Below are 19,937 nucleotides of genomic sequence, written 5' to 3'. Positions count from 1 at the left end.
CATCTGTTTCATATTTGGATATTTTACTAGAAAAAGATTTTAATGGTAACCGAACTATAAAGCTTTATGATAAACGTGATGACTTTAACTTTTCAATGGTCAACTTCCCTTACTTATGTAGCATTATACCTTTATCACTTGTATATGGGGTTTTTGTTTCCGAGTTGATTCGATACGCAAAAGCATGCTCTACGTATGAACAATATCTAAGACGAGGCAAACTAATGACAAACAAGTTGATGAAATAAGGCTATCAATAGTCTCGTTTGAAGTCACCATTTGGCAAGTTTTGTGGTCGATACAATGACCTTTTCAGCAAATAAAACCTATCATTAAGTCAAATGCTAACTGACGTTTTTCATATTAATTGCTAGGCCATTATTAACACGCTGAATTGATCATTTTCCCTGATCACAAAAAGGAGCGAACAGCGGGTGTGAGCGTTCGGCAGGGAATGTTCACTCCTCTATGGCACCTGATCCAAAATCTGATGATTTTGGAGGTCCGTGTTTGCTCTTTTCTCGATTTGTACATTTTAAATGGAATCTGAATCTAAATACTGTTCGTTATCTCCATATTTCTTCCTAAAATTGTTAAGTACTCCTTACCGAACCCAATTTAAAAATAGACTGTATAAACAAACACACTTGAATAAGAAGGCAAATAGGGACTTGAAGTCGAGAGTAAAAACCGATATTTGACAATTGACAAGAAATAACACAAATATATGGCGTCTTTAGAAACACCGCAAGTTTTTAGAAAAGAATTATATGTGTATTACAAGGAATCAAGCTAAGAGGAAAGTTTTTACCTACCCGATATGTCTTAAACCCCAATCAGCTTGTTTAACCGGAAATAATGGACATTCATTCCTCTATCGGTTTAGTAAAGAGGCCTGTCGTTAACATGTTTGTCTAGGAGTTATAAATGTTTTTCCATTAGTTTGAAAGGAGTCAACAAACTATCAAAAACTTATTCTAAGCATAATTCAAGTGTAATAAATGCATATATCCAAAGATAAAATATGCACATACTGACCACGTGCTCCGTGAAATGATATGACTGAGGAAATTCGAGCTATAACAGGACGTTTTTCCCGGTTTACGAAAGTAGGGTTAAAATCGTGTTTTTTTTTCATTAATCAGACGATGCGATGCAACAAATAAAAGTATTGAGTTTTAACCTACGGACTATTTTTTAGAAATGTCTTGTCTTGATGTTATTACTGTTGCATATATTCTTAAAAAACAATGTGAAGGAAGAATGGCGGTCATTAGGAAAATGTGACCACAGGGAGACCACCATATGAAAAATCCAATTTTTATGAATTATGGATAATGACAAGAAAAAAGCAAACCAAATGGTTATATTATTAATGAATTGAACTGACATAATTTTGAATGCATTTTTCTTCTCCTGAATGCTGCAGCTGCGCAGTTCTAACGTGATCAATTTCCCCCAATTCTTTTTTTTTTCTTACTTTAGACCAGATATATCCAAGATACCCTATATACATCCCCCTTAAATTAATATAAATTCAGGAAGAGGCAAATATGGTTTCGACTTTATCTTTGTTTCATCGTACAGTACCGACCGGACACAGCCTAACACCAGAGCAAACCCAAAGCGCACCCCGGGTTCGCTTCCTGGGTTCGCTCGGGGTCCGCTGCGGGTCCGCTTTCAGAAAATATGGGACCGCTCTGGGTGCGCTTCGGGTTCGCTCTGCGTTCGCTCGGGGTCAGCTAGAGCGAACCCGGCGTTCGCTTTCCGGGTTCGCTTTACGCACTCATGCGTGAAGCGGACCTCGCTTTAATCTTGCCTCCAGTAAGCCCCGCCCCTTGTATATTCCAAACACAGTAGTGAAATCGATCATTACTGTTTTTATGGCGATCGAAACATGTACGTGTGTACATGTAAGTGACAATATGGAGAACGTTGATAAATTTTCAAGAAATTCACCGTACATTCGACGTAGAATTATCACTTTTATTTTTCTTAACTTACAAGCTAAGTATATCTCGAACGAAAAAGAAGAAAAGGTGTTAAATTTATTTTCGATGTATCGGACGGATTGAAATTGAGTATCTTAATGAAAAAAAAGCTTTCAAATTCATTTGTTTACATAATTCATGCGTTTTAAAATAAGTTGGAACTTCCAATTCTAATTGAAATTGCTAAATCGTAATTTAAATGTTTGAAAGACAAATAACTGAATTATGATCTTATCTATGAAATAACTGAGACATACTGTACACGTAAAATGCTAAGTTTTCATAATTAGCAGTTTACATTTAAGCTTAAGGTTGTCGTCCATTATATGTATATGTAGGTCGTGAAAATCACTAAAAATTCTCATACAGTGTAACTTGAGTTTCGTTTTACAGATCATTTATAATTTACTTCCATGCTATAAATCATTGTTTTATAAGGCGAGTTTAACGGAAGACTCATAAAAAAACCCCAACAACTACAACAATCAAAAAACTAAAACAAACAAACAAACACTATTAACTGGTCCACTGATAAGAATATATTATTTTTTTAAGTTGTTTTCAAATACACGTAAATGATCATTTGAATAGTTTGTGTTCCTTACTGGTTCATGACCCCCCCCCCCCCCCGCCCCACTACATACATGTACATACTGGAGCGGCATCTTAACAAACAAAATTCTAAATGTTTAAAAATAAAAACAAGAAAGAAAACAACAAAAATTCAATAACTGTAAACTCGCATGATTAAGTAGATGAAATTAAGATAATAACGCCCGATGTGTGTGTGTGTTTTTTTTATTGTTTTATTTCGATGAGCCCCCACCCCTCTCCGTACTCGAATTGTTTTCTATGGGCCGGTTGTAGCGATTTTAATTACAAATAATATACAGTGTTCTCTCTCTCTCTCTCTCTCTCTCTCTCTCTCTCTCTCTCTCTCTCTCTCTCTCGTAAAGCTATTTTACTGATTTTCAGCATTCAGGTGGCAGCAAATTACATAAACATGTACTCTTCATGCAACGTACCAAAGAACTATGACGTTTCCAAATTCAAAAATCAAAAAAAAAAAAAAAAAAATAATAATAATAATAATAATTGAATTTCTCATTGATAACGTGCCCAGACGAGGTACATGTAACTTAAGGGGATCAAATGTAGGAGGAGTATATATTCAGGTACATGTTTACCGTGACCATGGAGACAGTATACATCCAGCTAGCAAGTGTCAATTAAAAAAAAAACCCACCGCAATTGCTCTTAGCACCCGAAATCTCTTCGAAACAGGTGGATGATTACCGACACGTGATGACCTTGGCTTCACTTTGAAACTATAATTATTAAAGTGTTAAAATTAAATAATTATGACAATTACGATGTTGATCTGGATAAATTAAAACGTGCATGTAAATTGAAATAATAGATAAAAAATAATTAAATTAAAGCACGTACATGTTCTTATACTGTATCTTGAGATAATAAATTAAAATTCTATACTTTATCGAAGACCAGTTTCTTTAATTCTTTTTTCTTTTTTAGTAACAATTGTTATAACCATTATATTATCTTCTTTTTTTCTATTATGAATTAAAGTACTTATTGTCTGATAAATTTACGCAATGTATATTTATATATTAGTGGATTTTAAAAATATGAAGAAAATAAATATGTAACTATACATGTAACATGCTACCTGGATAATAAAAATATATAATGTATTAATAGATTTTAAAAATAAAAAATAATGAAAATAGATGTGTAAATATTGCATGTTGTCTGGAGAATTAAAATATATAAATATGAAATCATGTTTAGAAATCATATTGATAATATTTTTACATTGTACATTCACACGCTTTGCTTGTACAATGTTTAGATTACAAACTGGCATGTTGACTAGTCGATGCGCTGATGGTCAAGGCATTTCATCACTTATCCTGATTGACAGACCTGTTCGGCATGTTGATTGGTCGACGCGCTGATTAGTTAATCGCTAATCCTGATTGACAGCTCTGTTACGCATCACCGAACGCGCGTTCGCTTTCTGGGACCGCTACTGAATTTTGGGTTCGCTTTCAGCGTTCGCTCTGGGTCCGCTCTGGGTTCGCTGCGGGTTCGCTACGGGTGCGCTCCGGGTTCGCTAGGGGTCAGCACTAGCGGACCCCAAGCGAACCCGAAGCGAACCCAGAGAGCGAACCCGGGGTGCGCTCTGGGTTCGCTTTCTGTTAGGTTGTGTCTGGTCGGTACTGTATGATTAAAAAAAAACAGTGGCATAGTATATCAAATACGAGGGGTGATCAAAAAGCGAACAAATTGAATAACTTCCATAAAAGAAATGAAATTAGGTTTAAGTGTTCATTATTTTTTAAAGTAGTCCTCTCCGATTTAAATGCACATCTGCCACCGTTCGGCCCATGCGCGAATCACGTGGTACAGGCGGTCACGTGACGTGAAGCGTTCCGTTCACAGGATGTAAAAGATATTTCCGAGTCTTATATTTCCTACCATGCCAGTTATTTTTTATAACAAGAACAGTCAACTTGTCAAAAATGACCAAATCTCGGCAAAAAGATGGGTGGATAAGGATATCCTTTCCCGGAATGAGCATGGTGACCATCACAATCCGAGTCTTCTGTCTTGGGAGCGTCGTTTATCCAATGTGGATAAAAGGCATGGCGCCTTCTTTTTATCATATCTGATATGATTAAAGTCTAAAGTAAACGACATTTTAGGGATTTGATATCTGCATTATTGTTAAGATTTTCACTTATTTTTCTAACTGTAACTTGGCGGTCTTTCATATCCAATTGCTCAACTAAGGACACATCTCTTCCCTAGCTTGCTTTCACTGGGCAAGAGAACAAACATCATTTTTAACCATCTCCCTACTTTCACTAAAACATTCAATCCAATTAATGATTGAATTCCTGGCAAGTCTATTGTCTTCTTAAACTTGGTACAAAGTATTATATGCTACTGCAAAGGAATTTCCAAGATACACATTAAACTTTACAGCCGTTCGTTGCTCAAGTACGACGGAGTCAATCATTTTTTGTCACAAGTAACCTATCTAATGACGTCATTTTCACATTGTGACGTCACAAACATGGAGCAAAACATTATATAAAACTGCTATATATAGAACACGTGTATGACTATATGTGTGCCAAATCTCATTCTGATCTGAATTGTGGTTTTGAAAATATGGAGATAGTTCGCGAACTTTTTCATCATCGTAGGATGTCATAGACATACATTTATTTTGAAGCACTAAACATTGTTTTTAACAATTCAGAGAGTATTCTTATTATCTATAAACCATGATTGTAGGTGAAATCCGTGAAAGGTTCTAGTAACTTTCAACGATCAGACGATAATTTCTGGCGGGCATTTTGTGTAATGGCTGCCATGGCCGCGAGGTCTCTATTCTGCAATGGCTCAATATCCAGATCTCTTGACAATGTAAATTTCCATACTTTTGCCAAAAAATGGTGCTTTTATCACATAATGCACAATAAGTTACCTATGCCGCAGTACTATACTTTTATCCTTGATTGAAAGTGAAACAGAGCACCCGAAGTACAGTATAAATTTACAACAGGTAAAAAATACATAAGTACATACATAAATAAATAAAAGGAATAAATAAATGGAATAAATAAATAGAATAAATAAATGAAATAAATAAATAAGGATTTTTAACATGCAAAGTGAAAATGACATTTCATGAAATTAGAATTTTAAAGTTTTTACCGATTAAAAGAAAAGAATAGAAGGGAAGTGAGTGTGTGTATATCTACTTCTGCACCATAACTAACTGCTTGGTTGTGAACAAAGTTTCTGCTATGAGACTGTAATTAATTGTTTAATTGGTTAATTACAGAAACTTTAAAATACGGTAAAATTCCATTCCCGCGAGACCGTCACGGTAGCTCTGTCAGTAGAGCTCGCTCCGAGATCGAAAAGTCGTTGGTTCAAACCGCAGCGGCGGCGACTGACCTAGGTCGTTAAAAAAGGTAATGTAGCAATTTTCTCTTTGCCAAGTGCGTGGAACGTGTAATGAAAGTTACATAAGACCTTAAAAATCGAGGCTCCGTGTCACGGCAGGCGTTGGCGCGATAATTATCCCTTACTACTCAATGGCCCTGATAGCTGCAAAAATGTAGGCTCCTCTGATATTTTTCATCTGATTTTTTCAGGAGAGGGCTACAATTCCATCTGATATCCTTAATATTGCAAAAATGTTTTTAATACGGGTGTCTTCAGGCAAAATAAATCGTTTTTAATTTCGACTTCGAATAAGGTGCTTTTTTGGTCATTTTATCAACCTAGCAAATTATACTCTAACATAGGGTATATACAACTACATGTTTTCAAATCGTCTTCCTCAGGGTGCTGCCACTGCAGATCCTGTGTGATATACTGAGACTTGCACTTGAAATTTAGAATAGCTTGATGAAGAGAATATCGGTGCAGATAGATGATTTTATCTTATGATATCACTCAAACTTCTATATATAAAAGCATTCGATGAGAAAGAGCTACATGTAATCCCAGGAAGGGGCTAAATCAGCCTATTTTTTTTCAGGAAAATTAAACTGAGGGGAAGAAGAAAAATTAACAATAGAAATATTATCCTTGGGTGTCAAGCTTAAAAAAAATCAAAATAAAGCGGTTTTTTTTCGTCTTTGGTTCAATTTTTTGCTGTAGCCACGCACGCACTTCGAACAAAATAAAATCTCTACCACTGGAAAAAGAATTAAAATATGAATAAATAAAGCATATTTTTATTTTGTTCGAGGGGTGTGGCCATATCGAAATTAATACTTTACATTCGATTCAAATCTCTTATCACCGACTCTCACAGTGGAAATAACGGGGATTACCCTAGTTTAATAGAGAAGAAAGATTCTATACTGCTTTTGTAAATATTAAGAATTTTCGAAATGCAAATGTTCTATTTATCATAATTTATTTTGTGTTGTGGTGCCAAAAAAGTACGCAAAACTCTCGCTAAGAATGACCGCATGCAGGCAATAATGTCGACTTTTTGTGTACTACGTGCCTCAGTCCTGACCCAAGACTTTTCCTTCAAGCAGTTGAAGTTTTGTCAACTTCCGGTTAAACCGGAAGTAACTATATAAATCATTTGATTTGAAGTTGATTTCTGCAGAAATACGTTATTTATAGCTACTTCCGGTTTAACCGGAAGTTGACAAAAGTGACGATACTCGACAAGAAATACAATAAGACGTCCTCTGTGACATGCATAATTGAATTCAATACCAATATCTGTGAAAATAAGCAATTTTCTATTACTTCCTGTTTGGCCGGAAGTGACGTCATTCGACACATTTTGATGATCTCACAAGCTGCTACTTGTCATGTTGAACAACTTTGCTTCTTTGAAGTATTACAAATTCTCAATACTTTTTGAGATATCAGGAAAATATTTTTTGGCCCTCTAGATCCCTTATTTAAGGGACCGGCCCTTTTTTTGAGATATCATTTAAAAGATCTTGTAATCCATGCGCAAATTTTGTTCTACGTGTTTTTACAAAATATTTCCAGGTAAAAAGATATCGTACAGAAGGTGTTCAAAATTTTGAAACTATCGATATGACTTTTTTCAGGCCATAGCGAGCGTTGACGTGTGGCACTTCCGGTGAAAGTTAATTACGTATTACAGGTCTACATATGTTGCTCTGTATTCGCTAATAGTTTCACATTCCCGTGATGAGTGGTTCTAAGAAAACCTGCGGACAATCTGACCCTCCAAAAATCACTAAATCGCAAATATTCGGACCGGAAGTGACGTCATCAAAATCGAAAAATATCTATCAAGATTTTTTTTAATGTCTTATCAGACCTGAAAGTTTGTTTTCAGCTTAGCGTATCTCATATTTTCATTTAAAGCTTGTTAAATGTATCTACGATTATACCAGACAACCATTGTATATAACAAATATTTGGCATTTCTTTAGAGTACAAATAGCTTTAATTAAAAAATAAAGAACTTCTTGAAAAATTCATAGTAAAATTTTCCCATAATTTTAAAGAAGAGCCCATATCGATTATTTTTATTCCATTAACGTACATCTGTTACTTTCTTATACAAAATGTCAACATCACGACGTTAAGGTAGATCGCGGGTTTGCTTTTGTCATCAATTTTGGTACACAATTTTGACGATTCGAGTGGTTATTTTGTGCACATTTGATTATGACGTCAATTACGTCACAGAAGCGACGTTGCGTTGTTTCCCGTATAATTCTCTGAAAATGACTTCATAAATAGTATGTACGAATCAAGTAGATTAATACAAAGTGCATACTGTTGTACGTAAACCTCGTACATGTATGAACCAACTCAACCAAGATCGGGTATTATTAAATTACAGTTTGAATTCTGATGTGATTATGTGTAATGTCTTAGAACAAACTAAATACGTACGAAATGAAAGGAATAATTTATATCGTAAGTGTTACAGTACTTAACAGCTAAATGTCAATCAAAATTAGTCATCATAAAAGATATGGTATGCAAAAAAGAAAAAAAAAGGCTTAGCCGAAAACTTGAAGGGTTGTATGTGCATACGTAATTTGCAACTCAAAGGGAACATGCTTAATACACCATGTTTGGGAATCAAAGCCGGGCGGAAATATTTTTATACTTTCAAGATCGAATCAATCCTCAACACTAAAACGGATGAAATTTAATCACATGTATTTTCCTGTTATTTATTCTATATTATTATTATTATCATTATTCTTATTTGTTTATTTTTTTATTTGAATCTTGTGTAGTCGCTATGTATATCCGGGCTAAGAAATTCTGAAATGCATTAAAAATAAATTTATACTAACACCCGGACTGTCAGACTTATATGACACGTACTGTGAACAGATAATAGTTTACAAGTATCAAGTACACTTTTTTCTATATAACAAAAGCTGTCTGTGTATAAACTAAATGCAAGTGTGTTACGTTTTGCATATGGAAATTTGATTAAGAGAATTAACAAATGTTTGAGAGTTAGGGCCATATACTAGCTTGCGACCAATATGAAAGAACATTGCTGGTAACCCCCCCCCCCCTCCCCATTTCCTCAGTATCAGGATGAATTTTTCTCCACGTTTTCAAATGAAGTGATCAAATGCATGTGTTATACATGAAATCTTACTAACAGTTAACATCCTAAAAATACATGAATTAATATTTATCACTCGCGTGTTGTCGCTGCATGCTAATTCTGATGCACGAGGAATGATTATACCGTTCATTCTGACTTTGTGGGTAGAATATGAATTTCACAATACTGGTGTAAATAAGTTTTAACATGTTTCCGCAATAAGTGAAATGATGCATCTATGTATGAGAGTACTCCCCATAACTTACTAATAAACCTTCAGAAGGTCCCAGGTGTGTGCGAAATTGATTCCTCGACTGTTTATGGACGAATAAAGTGAAAATCAAGAATGTACATCAATGAAATCCCCTAATTTATGTAGGGCTTATCCAACTTTAATTTAGCAAAGAGGAAAGATGACGCTGCTTTAGAGACTTTGACGTTGTCATCCGTGCGCCGGCCGTAAGTCGATACCATACATAACATAAAGTCTCATATTTCGTTTATTTGAGAAGATATATATTTGAAATTTGCTATGTATATTGATGAAAAATGTACTTAAAAGTAGTGAAAGTTTTAGAACGCAGTTATGATTATTTTTCAATATAGACTACTTGTCCACGATTTTACCGGACAACCCTCGTATGTTCATTCATAAGATCCGCTCCCTTGCTTTCGAAGTCTTATTGGCTGTCCATTATTTAATTTTTATTTTATTTATATTTTTAATTATTTTAATTTTTTAATTGTTATTATTTGCAAGGAGAAGAAAGTGAAATATTGTTGAACAGAGAAGAAAGAGTCCAAGGTAATTTAATATATTTAATATATGAGAATAATGCTTCTATATTTTTGTAAAATTCTTAAACAAGGCTGTCTTCAATATTGAATAAAGTATTAAAGTATCAAAATTCCAAAACCATGCTTAATCCATACCAGCAGTTAAATTATTGCGGAATAGATGAATGACTATAAATAATGAATGAATAATTTTACATTTTCAAGGTAGTGACCTAAATTATGTTGAAACATATTACATATTTATATATATATATATATATATATATATATATATATATATATATATATATATATATATATATATATATATATATATATATATATAATCTATCAAATTTGGGGCGGTGATCGATTGTCATAACTTTATTTTATTCTGAAGAACTTAAAATAACATTCAGTATCAATATCTACACCTCCTCTCTGAAGTGCAACCCTCAAGAATACACTTTTTTCGACACACTCAGTATTAAGATACTGAGTACTGACCGTTCAATCTTGCGGTCGGCTGTAGCTTAAACAATGAATTCTTTAGCACGATTTAGAGCTTTCTCGATCTTGCTGCAAGAGAGCTCAAGTACGTGTAAGTTATAGATAACTTCGGGGTTATCGTGATTCTACATGTAAGTGTTAAGATGGATGCTGATGTTTTAACAAAGCTCATGTGAAGATAGTGATAAGAAATCAGTTCTTTTCCTCTTTCATGTATACTAGGAATAAACTTCAAATCTTGAATGACTCGATAAAGCTGAAATTAGTTGGATAAATTTTAAAATTCAATTAAATACACAATTATTTATAATTAAAATCAAAGGGTAATTAACAAGTTCCAATGCTCCTCTGAAATGTCAAGGACGCCTACAGCATCTTACCAATAAACCGTTAGTAAATGATTTACTTTAGAAGACTAAATGGCAGACCACAAACTCAAAGTAATCAATACAAGCCAAAAGTCAACATGATGCTGCTTTTTATTAAGCCATATTTAAGTTTTACCCGACATTCAATGTTTTGCTGGTTATCAAATAACTTTCATTTACAAGGAGAAAGTTTTCAATGGCTTGGTAACTAGAACGCGATATCTAGCTAAGACAAAAAGACGTCGCCGTAAATCGAAGGTTTTTACAATGCATTGATCTGTAGTTCTTTATTTTGCATGTCACAATTTTCTCAACCAGAGAGCTACATTTGACCTAGCTATACTTGTACATTGTATTTGCAAACAAGGTCACTGAATTGACCATGGATTTTTTCCAAATGTTGACTTCTTGTATCATTCTACCCTTGTATCATCAACTAAATTTTCAGTGACATGCCTCGTTTTAAAAATTATTCTCACGTTATAAAGATACTCTTGTGTATTGAATCGATTGAGAGACGTTTTCACAATATGCAGGTGATTATTGTATACTGCTACATAAATTAAGGACGTTGAAGATAATTGTTTGTTATTATATTTATCATACAGTTAAGTCGTTAGTTTGACATCGATGTCTTTCTCTAATAAAACATCAAAATATGAGACGAATATGTTAGGCTCTGTGGTGTCTTTTCTTTGAGACTAATGGGAAATATCGAATGAACGTACAGTGTATGCATAAAATGGGAAATTATAACGTAGATTTTTTAAAGGAAGAATTTCTGAATACATCCTTCTTCAGAACTATTTATATCAGGAATGCGTGGTGTCCTAAATTACTTCCGCCATACGTCTTCTGATATTTAATGATATTCAAATGTTTCAGCTTGATATCTGAACACCTCACCAATTTCAATGTTTCTATGGCGCATCTAATGATAAAGAAGAATAAAACTGTAAATAGCCTGGTCCTAGCTCACTGGGCCTAGGGTATAGAACTTAGGTTTAGAAAATATTGATAATGTATTAAAACTTTGATTTGTAAAAAAAAAAAAAAATAATTATTTAATGAAATCTAGCAGAAGAACTGTTTGCATGATTACAAGGAACGACAGGCTTTTATCAGAAATGCTAAATTCATGTCCTGTAGGCGAGGGTTCAGGCAACAGTGTGGGGCTAAGCTGATTATAAACATTGAAAATAATCTCTTTTACTCACTGACGTGAATTAGGCTGTTGTTTGTAACGTTTATTGAAGTTAGGTTCAAAGTGTCGAAAAATAACATAAAGGAAACCGAGGGAGACTTCGCTAAAAATTCATAAGTAGAGGTCCCTTGCATGATTGCTTCTCCCTGTAATCCCCACGTTTTTGCCATATGTCTCACACATGTTTTCGTTGTCATTCTAACAGTTCTTACACATCTCCTAAAATATATGTATTGTTTTCTTTATGTCTGATGACAGTATGCTTAAAAGTAAACTTCAACAAACAGAAAACTGATTGAAAATATGACGCGAGGTTAAAATGATTAACATATACAATGAGTACAGGTATTCTGGTTTAAAAATAAAATCAATTTTTACATATTAAGGCAGATAACTTAATCTTAGATATATAAATAGGCTATTCAATGTTTATCTTATATTATTTCTTAGTTATCGTTGTATTTTTTTTTCTCTCGTAGATAATGAATTCGTGGGTGAATACAGTCTGTGGAGGACAGAGATATCAGGTGAGAATACAACAATAATTAGAAAATGTTACATTTACTAAGTTGACATGTATACTTTATGAAACAAATTTACATTTGTACGTTGGTCATTCAAAAAAAAACAAAACAAAAAAAAAAAAAACAAAAAAAAAAAAAGGAGACTTTGTCATTACTTTTTTTTATTCAGCATCAAATTATAGCCAAATTTGGTCGTCATATTTATGGTATGTTCAGTGGAGGATTTTTTATCGATATTGTCGACATCACTTTATATAATTCTTAATTCATAAACACATTTACACATTGCTCCTCATTCAACTAGCATTGTTACTGTTACTATTTCAACTTCCCAATGTAGGATAACATCAAGTCGACATCGTGTCAACATGGCACTCTTTTATTCTGATTACATTGCCGATATAGCAATGTTGGACAATATCTTTGTTAATTTCCATTCCAGTGTTAAACGATGTCGAGTGAACATCTTATCAGCATTGCCTTTTTTTCTTGTCTACATCCTTTACATGGTCGACATTGCATGTTGGACGATATTGAGTCGACATTGTCTCTACGTTGCCTTCTGTTTTCTTGTTAATATTGTTCACATCGTCGACATTACAATGTGCGACGATATCGAGTCGACATCATTTAAACGATGCATTCTTTTTCCTTATTTACATTGTCGACATTGAAATGTCGGACGATATCCAGTCGACATCCTGTCAACATTGAACCCTTTTTCTTGATTACATCCTTCACATCGTCGTTATTGTAACGTTGGACGATGTAAACTCAGTATTAAATCAACATTGTTTACATTGCGATTTTGACGATGTAGACTGGAAATTATAACATTGTAGACGATGTACACTCGATTTCAATTCAACATATCAATAATGCGATGTCGACGATGTCGACATACAGTGTAGAAATAATTACAATGTAGACGATGTTAATTCGATATCCCATCAAAATTGTTAACTTTGCAATGTAGACGATGCCAACATAGTGAATAAAAACAACGTAGACGATGAAATCACGATTTCGTGTCAATATTGTCGACATTGCGATGTCTAACAAACACCATACCGTATCAACACTGTTTACATTGTGATGTCGACAATATCGAATTGACAAAGTGAACTGGACATAAAAATATCAAATAATTCAATGAATTTGAATTTTAAAATATGTATATATCATATTATTTATCAAAATTATCTCAAATTTAAGAAAGAGAAAACGGGATCACGGAGCAAGCTCTAAATAGAATAGTTTTACAACAATACACTTTATAATATTTACAGTCATGTCTCCAATAAATGGCGTTTAAGCAAAATAGACATTAAATGTTTTTAATTTAGTATTGTTTGATTTCCGTCAGATGCCAATTTGAAATGAAACTAGTTGCCTCGTTTTAAAAATATACCTTATAGCGGGTTTCTTTAGTGGGTGTAAAATTTGGCGTTTAGCTTGTTCAAAGGTTTGCCAATAATTTTAGCGGAACTGTTTTGGCGGACACAGAAATTAACATTTTATGTGAATTTTAGCACGTTTTATATTCGTTTGAATATTTACTTTCGCAAGAGTTTAAGTACAAACCAATACCAGATGAAATATATCACATTTATCAACAGGCTGATCAAAGTTATTTTTCTTGTATTCAGTACTTATAAGCTAGGGTGCAAATTTAGCGATTAAAATTTTAGCGGGCTACTACAAAACCGCTGAAATAAGCTGAAGTTTAATTTGCACCCCGCTTAAAATTCCCGTTATACGATATCAATAACCAAAGATAGATAGACCTTATAGAAAACGCAAAAAATGACGTCAAACGAGGTCAGGGAGAAGCTAGTAGCGATCAAATCTATTTTTGCACTAGGTAAGCCTGCAAAAAAAAAAAACTGAAAATGCTGGAGAAACCAGAAAATATGTATCATAAATGAGCAATGCAATGTATTTAATGTAAATGGTAAAGACAATTTTGAGTAGTACAATCTTTGAATCGGACGATGGAATGTCTGTGAAAAAAACAAATTATAGATCAAAATATATACATCAGAGTAAATAACTTGATGGAAAGTGATGTGTTCCTCACTGTTGCAGAAGTTGTGAAAGCAGATCTAGAGTTACACAGTAAAGTATTTAAAAATACTGACAAACTATCTTTAGCTCATCGAAAAATAGATAGAAACTAGGTGTCAAATGTTATAGAATATGAAAGGCGCTAGAGATCATGTATTACAGGAAAAGGCGGAGGTTCTGAGAGACTTTCTTGACGCTGGTTTTGACGTGGAATTGTTGTTAAACTTGCTCCTCAGTAACAAAACTTGTTGATTTTTTAAACTGAGTAACATAGGTTCCTTTTAATCAAATGAAATTAAGGCAGAGGAATTAACATTTTTGGTTGATTCATTAAATAAACTTGATAACTCAAACCTGCTCCCAGATCAGCGCCTGGTACTTAACATAAAAACAATTTGACAAAACACTTGGGCACAGATAGCGTTTTACAAAGAATAAGGACCCTCTATATATTTACGTAAAATATTCTTTGAACATCGAGAAATGTATGTTGAATAAAGTTTTAATTCATAGAATTAGCAATTCGTTTACAATATACATGTAATGTACCGACAATTTCCAACAAGGAAATTTGGTTAAAGACAAAGAAGTACAATTTAAAAAAATCTTGTAATAAAGACATTTGGACCTCAGATCAAATTAAGCTTCCTTAAGTATCCAAATAAGGTACATATTGAAATGCATAATAAATGATTTGTAAAAAGTTACTTATAACCAAAATCAATTTCCCTTATAAACGAGTTCTCTATAACTGTGATTTATTTAAATGACACCTGTGCCGCTCACTAAGATTGGGAAATTGATAAGAATAATAACTTGAATTGATTCCAAATCGAGTAATATACTGAAGATTGAGATTAATTCATCACATGAACTGCATAAAAAAAAAAAAACCCGGAGAATTAGAACGCATTTGTTTGTATTGTGTTGAGGTTCTTTTACTCATAAACTGGGGTAGAATAGTATTACCCCAAAGAATCTGTAATTTAAAGTGCCCTTCCCCTCGGTCCCGTCCAAATTTCTACCTCCTTCTCTCTCAGTAAAATCTGGGGCAAGTATTAAAAATATAGGCACTATTTTGCTAGATGAATCAGATTTGTTCATAAGAATTAAAATAGATAGTGAAATTAAAAACAACTAGAAGGGTTCTTGGTGTCCTGTCCCAGCAGGTTCTGAGGAGATAGCTCACCTGCAGAGGGAAGTGACCGAAAATGAATTTAAAAGTTTTAGGAATGATTAAGATGGTTCTGGAGAGACCTAAAGCACATATTTTTATGTTGCAATTTCCACTATGTTTTAAACATAATTTTAAAGAAAACTCGTACAAGTCAATAATACACACATCGTAAAATTTAATAATCCAAATTAGCAAACTAAATGTACATTCTTCAAAGTTTCAATTGAAATTATGTTTTCTGTAAAGAAAATAAAGTTAGTTTTGTATTTTTACTCTTTTCTCCAAAGAAGGTGAAGATATTTATTGTTTTTTTTTAAAATTATATTAATGGAAGGTTGAACACTGATTAAAAATCACCTTCGTAATCATCATTATCATTATCTAATCCCTAATCTTTAGAGTCTACTGAAATAATAAATTCATCCTTGTTGAATGATGATAAAGCTTTCACATAGGCTCTTAAATTCTCCCGCAGCATGACTCTATTACAGTCACAGTTCCATTTTCGTTGTCTCTATTTTGTTCAACATATTTGAATATTTTTGAGTCTTCTTTGGTAACCTCCATTTTTTGTTACCTGTCATATCTTTACATCTTCTGAGATTAAAGAAGTGGTTCATTTTCTTCATGCTTCTTCTTCATTATTTAAGACGGCCATAAATTCATTTATTGTTTGGTTGAAGAATTTTTATCTTAATCTTGTCTTAATTTTTAACACAACTGGCTCCTCTCTCTGGCCATGCATCAGATATAGGATCTACCAGAATTGCCTCTGCAATAAAGCTCAATCTGAGGTAGAAAAGTGATGCCCCAACAATCCTTTGCAAACACGACTACAAAGATGAAACTTTATAAGGTCCATTCTCAGGATTAGATTCCAATTTCATTTTTGCTTTCATGATCAGCTTGCATATTCAAATTTTCCATGCTCTGCAACTATTTCTCCAGACATGAATTATTTTCCTTTTGGATCTTCATTTAATTTCAGAGTGAAATAATTACATATTGCAGTGATTTGAGATTCTCCATTAATTTGAAATCCTGGTGAATACAGGGGACCAAACACTGACAGAAGACAACACTGGTAGACAATTTTTAAGTCGTCTTTCAACATTGTTAACAAAACATTTATATTATTATTGATGTTTTCTATCAGTTGTACTTACTGTTATGTTTCGGCCATACCAAATTCTGTATTTCCTTCCTTCTTTTATATCATTAGTCCGTCTTGTTGTTAGTGAATGAATTTGTTCTTCACTAAAATTTTAACACGCATATATATTTAAGGCAATGGATTTTACATCGTTCAGCAATGGATGTTGGGTCTTATTCTTTCCGTACTTTCCATGTGTGGAAAACAACCTCCTAAACTTATTAGTAAGTGGCGTGGAAAGAAGATTCAAAGGAAAATCATCTAGTAGAACATGCCTTTTAAAATTTTGAAGAGGCTCCAGTTTTTTTTTTAATTGAAAATTCTTTATTCTCAGCATCGTTTGCAAGAAGGATATAATCTTCTTGGGGTATTTTGTCAAATGTTCCATAGGTGCATCAGCAATGTGTATATTTTTAATGTAAGAAACATGCTAAAGAGTATCTATGCATGTCGGATCTCAACGATGAAATACTGTGCATACTGAGAGCCGAAATATGACTGAAATATTGCCGGCTCGACGTTAATTAATAACAATCAGTGCACGCTATTAAATTGAAGGTTTTCTTTCTTTAATAGAGTTACCATTTTTGATTATATACCTGTCATTACAGAGCACCTTCGGAAACAAATGCACAAAACCTTCCTTGTCCAGTTCAATTTTTTTTTGCTATATTGTTGAAGATAGTTTTATTCTCATAGTTTTCGCATTTGCAGTCTTGAATCTTGAAGATCATCAACAAATAGAAATTTTGATTTCATTTTACCATCGGATTTACTATAAAACTGAGTAAAAGTTATCTTTTGTTCAGCAGCTGACATATCTGTCTCTTCATCAACCATCAGCCCACAGTTTCTTCTTTGTCTGACTTCTTGTCCATATCTTTGTTGAACAGCTTTTCCAAGTAAAATTACTATGTCTGTAAAAGTTCTTTGTGATCTACGTTAAAAATGTCTCATTTTGTTCCACTTTAACATCTCCAAAAATGACAATATTGATATGATTTTACTGTAAGGTTATTTCTTTTTCAATAATGCGTACACATTGTTTAGGTTTTCACAAGAACTTCATCAGAAACGGTATCTTTTTCAGAAATTTTCCTCTGAAAAGACAAAACTCTCTGAAACATTTCTGCTTTTATAGCAATCAGGTGTTGAACAGTATTATAGTGATTAGATAAATGCTATTGGACGAATTCTCTTAGTTGGGTTCTTATTGAAAACAAAACCATTGTTTTGTTTTCTGTTTTCATTTTATCCCACATTCAACAGAAGCAACTTGTCTGTTTTTTTTTTTTTTTGTTTTGTTTTTTTTTTTGTTTTTTTTTAATTAAATTTTATTTTGATTGTTTTGTGCTTTGTTTTGTTTTTGTTTTTGTTTTGTTTTTTTATTTTTTTTTATTTTTTTTTGTAACCCTTTTCAGTAAGACAAAAAGATTTAGAGCTTTCACAACATTTTGTGATGTACATATTTATCAGGGAATAAATATTCAAATACTTCTGATAATGATCACACATAGCTGACAATGGCTGAATTGCCACTGAAATTTGAATTTTTCTTTGAGGTTGACTGTAAAAAAAAAAAAATAAAAACGGAGAATCATCATTATCACATCGATAAATTTTGCTCTGCAATTAGGCGAAAAATATGCTTTTTGAAAAAAAATAATAAGTAGGGGACAAATTCGCTGAAATGGAATTAGGAATTTATTAAATACAGTAGGATTAACCTAGCCATCCCCCGAAAATTGAATATGGCGTATGATTTAAATGGGAACACTGGTAAGTTAAAGCCTTTTTATCGGGAGGGGGGTCGTACTCTAAAGCCAACTTTCAAGGGAAACATATTTTAGAGGGAAAACCTACTCCTCAAGACAACTATGAACTAGGTGGTACTTAACTCTTAGACCATGTTTAAGAAGGACTTAAGTACAATCTTAGACTTCAGACCGTAACTAGAAGCGTGCTAGGATTTGACAATCTAAATAAAACTTAGAGGCTGGTAGAGGTGATTTAATATTTCTTAACTATCTTATACACATATTTAGAACTATAAAATACTGAATCTCGATGATAAAACATTCCTCTAATCATATTATGCATTAAAGAAAATAATTATCTCTAATTTACACTGGTATATGAATTTTAGTTTTTCGTGCGGAAGGGGGGGGGGTTCATTATTACTCAAAACATGGCAAACATGTATATGCGAAATTTTAATTTGGGGATACTTTTGAAATACTATAAGGACCTAGGTTATAACAATTATCATTATAATTCAGTCGTACACAGTAATCATGGTTTTATGTTCTCTGTGAAAATGTGAGATGAGATAAACTAAGAGACAGAAAAATTGTTTGTAAGTTAGAGGATAATGTTAATAAAGAGAGTATGTAAATTAGATTCAATGTAAAATGCGACAAGCGCGAATTCAGACAGGGCCTCACGACCGTCAGAGAGAGAGAGAGAGAGAACTGTTAATAAATTTTAGACATACCAAAAATTATCCTCTGAAAAAAATTCTTTTTCCATTTTTGATTAAATTATAAACAAATTTATTACAAAATGTCTACAGTCTTTGCTGACCGACATGAACTGATATATCTGGAGGGAAATCAAAACGTCCCTACTGTTTTGTAGCTTTTTATTAGAGATTTAATTACAAATGGAGAGACGTTCGGTTATTTTGACATGTCTGCAAGATTGAAAAAGGCAGTAAATATTTGCCAAATCAAAAGGATAACTAAAAATGTATACTGAAAACATCGCAATCTCGTGTGATAAACACAAGTCATGCATTTACATTGAACCCTTGCCATTTTGTGAACATGCAATATTTGTTTTCAAATATTCATTTTAACAGAATTGTAATTTTAATACGAAATCTAATGTACCTAACTAAAATAAAAAAGAAAGTTAAATCATAACTTTTTTAATCAATACAGGTAAATGAATTGAAAATCTAACGTAATTGTAAAGAAATATTGTGACCGTAATGTTGACTTACATGTAACAAAGACCTCGCTTAGTTCGATTTATG

General features: G+C 33.0%; 1 protein-coding gene across 1 annotated transcript in view; it reads left to right on the top strand.

Moving 5' to 3' along the window:
• Positions 1 to 18,651: 18,651 nt before the first annotated feature.
• The window catches only part of LOC133200334 (uncharacterized), a 35,517-nt gene continuing 34,231 nt past the window's right edge, over positions 18,652 to 19,937 (top strand). Inside the window, exon 1 of the mRNA XM_061336152.1 lies at positions 18,652 to 18,679. Coding sequence (XP_061192136.1) covers positions 18,652 to 18,679 — 28 coding nt within the window. The remainder of the gene's footprint in view (positions 18,680 to 19,937) is intronic.

Source organism: Saccostrea echinata, unplaced genomic scaffold (assembly GCF_033153115.1).
Source record: "Saccostrea echinata isolate AGI-Se365-2 ecotype Australia unplaced genomic scaffold, CSIRO_AGI_Sech_v1 ptg000038l, whole genome shotgun sequence".
Lineage (NCBI taxonomy): Eukaryota > Metazoa > Mollusca > Bivalvia > Ostreida > Ostreidae > Saccostrea > Saccostrea echinata.
This window is presented reverse-complemented; position numbering and strand designations above follow the sequence as displayed.